This window comes from Leuciscus leuciscus, assembly GCF_965113295.1.
Source record: "Leuciscus leuciscus genome assembly, chromosome: 5".
NCBI classification, from domain to species: domain Eukaryota; kingdom Metazoa; phylum Chordata; class Actinopteri; order Cypriniformes; family Leuciscidae; genus Leuciscus; species Leuciscus leuciscus.
In genome coordinates, this window is record NC_138729.1 from 17,250,724 (window position 1) to 17,262,889 (window position 12,166).

General features: G+C 37.3%; 1 protein-coding gene across 1 annotated transcript; it reads right to left on the reverse strand.

The window, feature by feature from the left end:
- Positions 1–3,476: 3,476 nt before the first annotated feature.
- On the reverse strand, positions 3,477–12,070 carry surf4l (surfeit 4, like). Its single transcript, XM_082169666.1, has 6 exons — positions 11,853–12,070; positions 8,739–8,925; positions 8,571–8,647; positions 8,417–8,460; positions 8,133–8,319; positions 3,477–5,191 (listed from the first exon to the last, which is right to left on the reverse strand). Exons 1-6 carry the CDS (start codon positions 11,898–11,900, stop codon positions 4,925–4,927), a joined length of 810 nt encoding a protein of 269 aa, XP_082025792.1. The 5' UTR covers positions 11,901–12,070; the 3' UTR covers positions 3,477–4,924.
- Positions 12,071–12,166: the final 96 nt, after the last annotated feature.

Sequence of the window (12,166 nt, forward strand, 5' to 3'; positions counted from 1 at the left end):
CGGAAGATTGACAGCACTAACAAGTGTGAGAAAGAAGCCACATTTCCACACACGTCACATCAAAGAGCAGAACAAGCATGACACCATTGAATCTGACTTGCTGAACTTGAGTCACCCTCACCGATGACCCCTTTTATGGCTTATGAGGAGCGTCGATCATGAATGCCTCCGATTTTGCAGCGCATGGTTAATGGTGACATTTGGCTGTCGGGGCGCTCCGAGTAAAAGTGTCCCGCACACACAGTGGCCTGCGGCTGGGGCTCTAACAATGGCCGGGGCCCACAGTGGACACACACACTTCCAGCTGTGGCTGACCATCCTGGCCTCTTCTCCGGCTCCCATGAAATTGGAAATTATCAGGGCCGTTTCTGGTGACAAATCATTGTCTGTGTGTTCCTGCCACTTTCCGAGGAATAGAACAGACCGAAGGAGGGAAGAAACTCTTTTTGATGGGACTTGAAGGCTGACCTCGTCACCCTCTTCCTTCAAATCTCTGACCCCACAGAGATGGACTCAAAGTGTGGCCTGAGGTTGACTCTTTTAAAGTGCTACATTGATCTTTAACCGTTCCCACATTTCCTGCAGAAGCATCGAGACCTTCAATATACGAAAGAGAATGCTGGCTTCCTCAATCCACCCGTCTACACCATTGACTAGAGCTATCGACCATAGTCTATATATATAAATGAACTAAATAAATAACTTTTTTTACAACGAAAATGAACCATCACTGAACTTACTTCAGCTGGACTATGACACTATTTTCTTCTAGATCTGCTGTACAGTCGAAACACAATTTGTTGCATTATTTTCCTGTTATCACTGTAAAGAAGCCTTGAAACAATCTGTATTGTAAAAAGCGCCATATAAATAAAGGTGACTTGACTTGACATAGTCAGGTTAGATGCTATATTGGATTTCACACAGATGCAAAAACAGGCTGTGAGGGTTAGACTTGAATATATGGTGAAATCGAAGAACAAACTGGTGTGAAGTTATTTTGAACAAAATCATGCAAAACGAAGTTCACGTCTGGAGTTTGGCAAAGCTCGCCAAAGTGAATTGACTGTTCTTCATATGTAATGCAGTAAAGCTGCTTGCTTTAAAGCCATCTCTTTTATTAAGTGCTATATAAATAAACGTGGCGTGACTTGATTGGAGTTCAGAATTTCTCAGATGCTTTCTTATCTGTTTTCATTCGTGCTGTTTTCATTTTTGTTACTGAGAGGAAAGCATGCATCAAATATCCACATATTCATCTAAACCTCGCTCTCAGAAAAGTGGATGGCGTCGGGATGTTTGCTGACAGTATATTGCTGCAAATGTATTTCAAACTCCTTTTTACCCCTAAGCAAAGCACAAAAACCTGAGTTGAGAACTGCACTAAGGAGTACATCAGGCAGGGCATTTACAGATGTTACAATAGCATTAGCACGCATTGGATAAAAGTCATACATTTACACAATTTTCACAATTTATAACTTTCAAAATTGTTTTATGGAGTTTTTGTTTAATGAAAGTTTTTTCAGAAAGACATATCATCAGCAGAACTTACAATCCAATGAACACCCTGTACTTCTGTAACTCACAGCCTTGTTTTCATTCCTGTCCAAAATTACATGGCACTATACCCTGGTCCCTGGCGAAGGTTTATTCCCTCAAGGCTTGTGAATGGGATGTGTACGGTAAACCCGAGGAATCTCCACTGACCTGCAGCTGAACTCCCACAGCATCTTTACAAACTCATGCTAATTTGGCCAAGGAAGGAGGCAGTATTTGTTTATAAATAATGTTTCATTTACAGAGCAATCACTGCTTGGCTAAAGGCTGAGGAAGTGAGTTGGGATCAAGGATGAGGAAAACAAAAAGATGAAGATGAAGAACTGCCAGTTATGTTTCCAAAGGGCCTGGTCTCAATATCAAACCTCTCTCGCAAGAAATAGGCTACTGCAGTACTAGTTTTGTATGTTGGCTTCAAAACCCTCTTTGAAATTTGAATAATTTAAATTGTGTCTGGATTTCTGCAAGCTGAAGTTTCAGTGGCTATCATAATATTTTTGCAGTAAAATGTAATAAAATCACATTTACATTTCCTTTGAAACAGGAGTCCACAGTATAACTAGTCAACTAGCCTAGCTGAAAAGTTGAACTGTGTGTTTTCAGGACAAGTGTATTTTTCATAAACTTCACAGTGGGGCAAGATGTGACATATCTTGATTTTTATACAATGCAATGATGCCATTTTTTTTTTTTTAACGAACAATTGTTAGGCATTTCTTTCTAACCTTTACCATTTTTTGCTGTTTTATAATTGTTTAATGTATAATAGATTGTTAATGGCTTTTTATTGACAACACGCCCCATTCTATAGGATATCTTTTTCTTTGTAGTCAAGAATTAAACATTTGTTTTTAAAAAAGTGACATTAAAAATAAGACTAATCCAAGATTTATTTACTGGAGTAAACGTGTGACAACTAGTTTCGATCGCTCTTATTTATGTGCCATTGCTCTGTTTTCGAAGTTTGATCAAGAATACCACCGTAAGTTACATGCAGAGCACACCATGGTTTTACCAGGGCATAATATTCAAACACACAATATAATTACACTTTGTGGCACTTTCAATACCCGTCAACTAAAAATCATATGTACGCTGATAGATATAGCCTAACTTAAAAAATATATATATATATCAAATGTGATGTTACTCAAACTCTCCCGTTCAGTATGAATAATGATTCATGTAATTTAGCACTTTGCGTTTCATACGATAGTTAATTAGGCTAGTTAACAGAAACCGTAGACGGAAAAACAACAATTAGCCTACCTTAAAAGAAAATACCTTGAAGACTTGAGAGGGTATGTGACTGAATATATCATTAACCGCTACCTGAAGACTAAAAAAAATCATACTTAAGGAAATGGTTTGAAGCAACTAGTCGTTAGAAACAGCTTTAGCGTCCTCTACTGCTTATCCTCAGGAATGTACGTTCGCGGCATAGCCTATTGCATTAGAAGCAAAATTATATTATATTCCGAAAAATAATATTAAAACTCCTTACGAAATTTACATTGGCAACACCAGTTATTACCACAGTCTTACTTTAGTAAAATTATATTTTGGTGAACATTTTTGCTAATGTGGCAACAATTATATTTCCTTTTGTGTCAAGATTCTTTTTAAAACTAAAAAGGACATAGAAGTAATAGTAATTTCACGTCTCTCAATACACACAAACTCAACACTATTGTGTGTATAATATGGATCGAATCACCGTAATGCTCTGCAGGTACAGGCATATATCATCATAGACCAATGGAAGTTCTGTGGTGGTCCTGTAATGTTTTCCTGGTGGTCTACTTGGTATTAATTTAAATTTCAGTCCAACATCGTAAATAGCGTTGTTTAGGTAGACAGACGAAATGTTTTCTCTCGGCAAACAAGCGTCTAAAAAGATAAAAATTACTATAATAGACAAATAGAGGAGGCTTTCCTCCATATGTTCTATTTACTTCAAAATACATTCATACAATGTAGAACATTAGGGCAAGCATTATTCAAGCAATAAATAGTTTAGGCCTACACAAAATCTGACCACTTCACATTTTCTGTGCTGAATGTTTGGGGAAATGGTTTCCTTTGACTTCCGTATTGAGATAATAATTTCTGCTGGTTGTGAAGGTTTATGAGACATGGACATGATGACTACAGTTTTGATCAAAACTAACAGCTTGAACATAACTTTATATGTCCAGACTACCACCTTCAGTAACCGTTCTTTTTTCCTCCATGTCATGTAGACAAAAAATGTTTTGCTTTTTGAATATCACTACATTTTATTGTTGGTTACTCATAAAAAATGGTTAACTATAAAAAAAATAAAAAAAATAAACAGCCGACATTTTTTCTTTTCCCTTTATGTCAAAACAAATATTTAAAACACTTAGAAAATCAATATTTTTCAGTTATTTCTTTTTTTCTTTTTTTTTTTTACAAAGAGGTTGAACATCGAGTCTGACAAACCACAGGGTTTCAATATTCTCATCTAACTCTCTGCTTGTTTCGAGAAACACTATAATTCGCCTTTTGTAAACTTTAAAGTGACCTGACAAGAGACAGCAAACACGATTACAAACTAACAGCTTGCTACAGGAGAATGAAAAGCCAATGAATCCTTAGAATGGAATGCAGCATTTTTCAAAATGGCCATTACACTTTTTCATCTTACGTTTAACTACTTTGAAATGGTAAAAAAATGTTATGAATAAGAATCTCTTTGCAAACTCTTGTTTTGCCTGCTGAGGGAGAGATTGACACATATAAAATACCCAGTGCGCAGTAATTTAACACAGCAACGATATCAGTTGAAGTCCGGCTGACCCATGAATAAACTCAATGACATCGACTCTCCATTTTACTTCAAATTCATTTTGTGATAAACTAAAATGGCTTAAATGAACGCGGAGGCACAATGAAGTATATCTCTGAGGATGCGTCTTTGGTACACTGACTTGCAATTGGCACCGAAATAAAAAGGCAGAGAAAATGGCAAATTAGATGAATTTGTTATTCGTTCAACGTGGTCGCAGCTTTTATAACATGAATGTTCCAGATTTTCAAGGGGGTTCTCAAATAACAGAATCTGACCTGAACCTTAGAAAATAAATATGATAACCTAATATGTCTAAAAGTGCTGGTAGAAATAATTCAGTAAGCACGCAAGATGAAAACATAGACAGTGCATGGGAAGTGGAGAGCAGGTCATTCTGTTGGTCCTTGGGTGTTTTCGTGAGGCCACGTCTCAATTGGCTCCTTCCTCTCTAAGTAGTGTACCTGCTTTGTGTGATAACTGCACAGAAAAGAATTTCCAAAGGGCAAACTACAGAGTGAGCGAGTGAGCCGTTTTGAGTTCAGTCCCGTCTCACCAATCCTTCTTCTTCTCATCCATGGACACTCCACCTGGACCTAGTGCTACTATCAGCAAAAGGCCACCGATCACTGATGTGGTCTGGAAGAAGTCGTACTTGAGGAAGTCGTGCATGGGCTTGTAGGTTGGTATGGTCCAGAAAGCATTGAAGTACACGTTGATGGCCAGCAGCCAGATGACCAGGGTGAGGGCCGCCAGTTTAGTCTTGAAACCAACAGCCACCAGGACAATGAGAGCTGTACCAACCAGGTTCTGCAAAATCTGAAGCAAACACAGATACTTTAGAAAAAGGAAGTCAGTGACACATGTGACTGATGTAAAACTGTAATACAGGAAGGAGGATTCAAAACTGCAGAAATCATCTATGCAACTGAAAGCCTGTCCACGTCTGACCTCAAGTGGTGAAAAGGATTACTACAATGGAGAAGGCACATCACAGACACTGGTTTTGGGACACATTCAATTTTGTGGTGACCCAACACTGGGAATAAAAACTGTTTAAGATACAAAAGTAAAGAAAGTATCCTCAAATTAAACATTATGAAATTATGGAGTTAGTAAGAATTTTATTTAAATAAATACTTTTATTCATCAAAATGCATTAAATTGATCAAAAGTGACAGTAAATACATTGTTACAAAAGCTTTCTATTTCAAATGAATGCTGTTCTTTTGAATTTTCTATTCATCAAAAAAAAACTGGAAAAAAAATGCATCATGGTACCCAAAATATTAAGCTGTGATGATAATAAGAAATGTTTCTTGAGCATCAAATCAGCATTTTAGAATGATTTATGAAGACTGGAATGATGGCTGCTGAAAATTCAGGAATCACGTGAATAAATCACATTTAAAAAATATATTACAACAGAAAACACTTATTTTAAATTGTATCATCTCATCACAAGTATTACTGTTTTTACTATATTTGTATCAAATAAATGCAGCCTTGGTGAGCATAACAGACTTCTTTCAAAAACATATTAAAAAAAAATTCTTACCAACCCTAAACTTTTGAATGGTAGTGTTTATTGCGGTTGACAGACTTGGCACAACCCATCTGTACAATTGCAATTGTACCTTTAATTAAAGTAGCCTGTGTCATTTTGTTTTATTCATCGTGTGTAGTTTTGATTATGTATTTAGAAAATGTGCGCATGTTGTGCAATGTGTCACCTAATATGGACGTCAGATGAATTTATGCCAAAATACTGAAGAGTATGGTCTTTAATGTCAACAATAAGTCTCCCTTTTAAAAGTTGATAATTCTAAGTATGTATTTTGCTGTCCTAACTATATACGATTAGACAAATTATAACTGGACGTAATGCCCACATTCTGTTGACTGTATCAGAACAGACTGTGTGACGTGACGTGCAGCCATGTATGGTGTCCCATACTCGGAATTTGTTAGTATGTGCGCACACACACAGCTGTGAGTATTGAACACACACCTAGAGCAGCCATTTTTGCTGAGGTGATTAGGGGTTAGGTGCCTTGCTCAAGGGCACCTCAGTTGTGGGTAATGAGAATGGAAGAGAGTGCTGTACATTCACTCCCCCCACTTACATTTAATGCGCGTACCAAGGCTCGAACCCGCAGCTCTCAGGTTACAGGTCTGACTCTCGAACCATTAGGCCACAACTGCCCAAAGAGGCAGAGTCAGCCAGCCAGGAGTATCTCAGAATTGTTCCATGGAGATGAATGACATCAGTGCTGAAAATAGTCTTGCCATTATAGCTTTAATGTTTGCAAACCAAACAAGCCATGAGCACTTTCTATTATAATGCTAAATGTATACAGATAGACTGAATCAGGTTTGAGAAAGCTTGCATTTCAGGTTGCATCATGGTGTAATTGGCGCAAATACTCAACCACAATCCCACATCCTGAGCAACAATCACAACATCATCTTTATGACGGTGACCTGCACAAACAGCTGAACACAATGCAATAATGTCTTAGACGTTCTTCCAAGTCATAATATGCTGGGTTAATAAAAACATTCATAAAGCCAGAAAAAGCCAACTATAAACAAAAAGGAGTCTCCTACATTCAAAGACATGCAAACAGGGCTGACTGAAGTTTTATATCAAGTATCTAAACTTGTTTCTAAAAAGTGTTTAAAGGTAAATACATATTCATTTTGAAAAAGTGTTGTTGACAAATTTTTATAATATTCTAAAACGTAATTTTCTGCTGCAAATTCAGTATATATTTTTACAAACAAAAGCAGCCAAAAATTACAATTGTGTCATTTACTCACCCTTGTGTTGTTCCAAACCCGTACGACTTTCGTTCATCTCCGGAACACCAAGTTATTTTAATAAAATCTGAGCCAGTTCTGTACTCTCTATTGATAGTATACATCATTCACTACCACTTTGACGCTTCAAAAAGTTCATAGAGTTCATCCATATGAATTGAGGGGTTTAGTCTAAATTTTCTAAGAAGACACAATCACTTTATATGATGAACAGATTGAATTTAGGCTTTTATTCACATACAAACATTGATCAGTGGACACAAACAAAAGCTCAAACGAACCTGCTTGACAAGAGAGAATAAAACCTCATTGGTAACACACAAGAATGAACTTCATTGGTTCTCGCATGCCAAGCATGCATACTTAAGCTTCTGTTTATCACAACTGATGTGTGTGTTGATGAATGTTGATGAATGACTCAGATTTAATTAAAAATATCTTCAATTGTGTTCCAAAGATGAACGAAAGTTTTAAGGGTTTGGAACAACATGAGTGTGAGTAAAAGATGACAGAATTTAACATTTTAAAAAATAAACAAAATATACACGAAGAATACACTATATTGCTCAAAGGTTTGGGGTCATTAAGATTTTCACTTAATACTTTTACTATAGGGTTAGGGTTAGGATGAGGGTTTGGTTTTGGGTTAATTGCATGTAATTATGCATAATTTATAGTTATTACTACAGTAATTACATGTAACGTGTAACAATTGCACTGTAAACTAAAGTGTTACCTAAACATCTTAAAGGGGTCAAGGAAATGCAGTTTCAGATTTTTATATAATGTTTCTCGAGGTTAGTTTATAATGTTTGCAAAGTTTTTTTGCACCCAAAAAGGTTTACATTTTTGGATGAAATATAATTTAAATGGTTAAACGGATAAATCACATCTCTTTGCGATTCACCCATTTACCAGGTTGAGGATGTTTGCTCACCGAGAGGAAGCTGGTATCAAAGTGCAGCAGCGTCATGAACATAAGCACCAGCAGGACTCTGCCTCCGAGCTGCATGTACTGTTTAGGAGAACTCTCTCTCATAGTGGGAACACCAGCAAACATACTCCTGCCCTCAGAGCGTGACTCAGCAAGGAGCAGCAGCAGACCTCCACCCAGAGCCAAATTCCTGAACACAGAGGAGAGAAGTCGAGAACGACAAGATCAGAATAAAACATAGGATGATCTACACATACTTGCCATATCCTGCAACAAAAAACACTTACCTCATCAAAAACTTTGGGTCCCAAAGAATGCTATAAGCAACAGTCTGGAACAGATAAAGATCAAGACCGTAAATAAACGGTTTAAGTCAATTATAGTCCTATCCACAGATTATATCTAATTACATCTTAAAAAACTCAAACAGAATGCTCACACCTGTAAGGCGATGATCCCAAATAATCCAAAGCAGGCATATTGCACAAAATTCCTGCTCAGGATCAGTATACAACCACCTGTTTAACAGAGAAGATTAATCAAACATTTTTATATAAAAATCTGAAGAAGGTCCAACTTGAATATTTTAGTGCTGAACAAACTTCTTACCCAGCTGTCCGAGTAAGTTGATTAAGACAAACAGTGTGGCCAGAAAGAACCCACATCCCCACGTCGTCTCAATATATTCTTTCTGCTCACTCCACTGGAACCACATCCGAATGCCGTCCTCCAGGAACGTGCTGATCAGACAGAGACGCGCTATGTGGGGCAGGTACTGCTTCGTCACTCGAAGGAACTAGAGATGAACGAAAAGACAAACATATAAACAATCCCCACATCTAGGTATGAGCAGTACAGGTATAATCATGTTAAATGGTGTAAAATGGTGTTAAGATTAAGGAATCTGATAAAGGAGGAATTTCCCACCGGTCATTCGGCATGTGACAGCACCAGTAATACCGGTATCACAAAAGCCATTTTTTCCTCTTATCCACCACGCTTTTAAATGCCTGTGCACATTTTACTTTCGCTTTCGAATTAGCAGCAATTGCTCGAATGGTGGGTTCATTATTACTCTTAATGAAAAACACAACAAAAACAGTACAATGACAAACTCGCTCATATTAAACATAGAAATTATAAAAAAAAAACATGTTATACACCATGAAGGTATGTGTGTAATTTAGAAGTGCTACCTGCGGAAGCTGCAACCTTCATCAGGCAAAATTTGCAGATTGCCTTAATGTTTCCCTATTAGCATTGGGTTTAAATCCAAAATATTTCCAAATAGGCGCTTTAACATTTCACTATGAAACCAAATCTTCCACCATTGTCTTGACAGTCAGCTCGCCTCACTCTTGTCATGTGATAAATGACACTGCTGCATTACTTTCCTGTTATCTCTGTAAAGCTGCCTTGAAACAATAGGTATTGTAAAAAGCGCTACATAAATAGAGGTGACTTGACTTGATATGAAATCTGACTCCTGCTGTTGATCTGTGGTGCGATTTTTGTTTGACTCAGACTGAATTAAATAGATGCCTTCAGTTTTTAATTGTAATGTCTGTTCTCTAACTGAACTAAATGATTTTTATTACTATAAAAAAAAAATGCGGTGCCACGGTGGGCAAGTGATGTAATCGGTGTGCGGGACACCGTGTAACACCAACTATCGCAGCAAGCCTAGTAATTAGCTATACAATATGCTTTCATAAACCTAAAACAGGAATAAATTGCAAAAAATTATTTAAAAAAATATTTCCCTAGGCTGAATGCTTTAGATTTACACAACTTTTATATTACATCAAATAAGCAAGCGCTGAAGCAGCTCTTCAAATGCATGTTGTTTAATATTTAACCCCTGAGCTCCAATTACCCTTTTCACTTTCCCCTACAATATCAAGAGAACAGGTGGCCAATTTGCATCCATTTGCTACTGATGACTCATGATGAGCACAAGGGCTATGACTCCAGCATTTAAATATCACTGTGGTTTACTAGCAATAAATCTTTTCCACTTCCTCATAACAGGTGTTGAATAAAGATGGACAGGGAAGAATAAAGATGCTGCAATTTACTCTTACAGGATTATTACATGATCTTATATTCTCATCGCTGTAAGGACAAGATTGTTAGAATATAGCCTATTATATTGGTAAATGAAAATATCAACTTAATTCATTCTTCTTAAAAGTTGAATGAAAGTAAGAAGTAATCTATAGAGTATAAACTATAAAATACAATGGTAAACTATAGAATTCTTTTCTTTTTGAATAAAAATGTGCTGATTGTAGGATTACTATATATATATATATATATATATATATATATATATATATACACACACATACATACGTGTGTGTGTGTGTGTGTGTGTGTGTGTGTGTGTGTGTGTGTGTGTGTGTGTGTGTGTGTGTGTGTGTGTGTGTGTGTGTGTGTGTGTGTGTGTGTGTGTGTGTGTGTGTGTGTGTGTGTGAACAAGGCATTTTAGTTTTTTTTTTTACATGGGCAATAACACTCTCTAAACATGCTTGTGATTAACTCAAGGCTTATTGAGAGCTTTGACACTGGCCTCTGCTAAGCCCCGCCCCCAGACGATCCACATCAGCACTAAGAAGACAACGAGCCAATCAGCATTCAACAAGTACCAAGCAAGACTAAATGAATGGGGAAAAGATACCAGGGCCAATGTCTGCCTGTGCGTCAACATTACTCTAGTCTGCATGCCTGGAGGGCATTTGACTTGTTTCCATGAACATCACATATTTGCTCTCTGTCAAAAAAATTTTTTATTACTGAATTAGAGTTGTATGAATAAAAGAAAGATATGATTTTTAATATGTTTCCAGTTGCCATGTGATAAAACCGGTTAAAAATAGAAAGAAATATAGCCGTCATTGGCTGGGATTTAATCAATTTACCAAAATGACACTGAAAATTAAGCTATAAATTAATAAACTGAGATGATTATGGCACTAATGGCCTTATTTCGGCCTTGAAATCCCCAAAACTGATAAACCAAACCACTCCATTATACGCTTCTACAATAATGACATAATCCTAAAGCTGCTTCATGTTATTAAGCCCAAAATAACTACGCAGCATGAAAAAGAGCCCCAACCACATTCATAATCATACAAATTATGCACATTTTGCAACGTAAACAACATAAACGCATTCGATTAATGTCCAGCTGTCAAAATCCTTTTGAACCTGGACAACAAAACCTAATATTTTCCTAATCAGTCATCGTATGGGAACTATATCAAACGAGTATAGTAACAGTGCATCATTTACTACAGCTTCATCAAATGCACAGATGTGTGACTGCACTGATGCAAATGATTACAGATAAAGTTTGTATGACGTTCAAACATTCTGGGCACGCAAAAATACCGTATATGTATTTATATACCTCGCGACCACATAAATACTTGTCATGCAGTCCTTATCAGTAACGTTACTCGAAAGCAGCCCTGGAAAATCAAGGTTTTGGCACAGTTCTTCAAGACAGTATCACTAGTTCAGTTCCTCCATCTGGGTCACAAGACTAGAAGTTAGTTAATAAACAAATCTAATTTGCAGTCAAGCAAACGTGACCCGAACTGTACACGCACACATGGACTTTCCCGAACTTAGGAACCGTTTGTTTAGTGAATCAGTGTAGTCTCCATGATTTAGTGTGCAAGTTCCCTTCCCTGGCAGGGCCTTCTGTTCTCTCACCTGATCCGCCACGTCCTCCGCGTTGCTCATTAAATCATTTTGAGCCATGACACCAAAATCCAAGAGACGATTTCCGTCTGCAGGACACCTTAGATTGATTCCGTTCCGTTTATCGATACCTATGTCAGCTACCCGTTGTGTTACAGGTCTCGTACTAGACTTGCTTCACCGTCGTCTGTGCGTACTAGAATGCCATCTCCGCCCCATAATGCCCTGCAGTTCGCTCTGTCGCCCCCTATAGGACACACATATATGTGCATGCCACGTGTACTGATGTAGCCAGAATATAGAGCTCAAGCAGTGACATCTGGTCT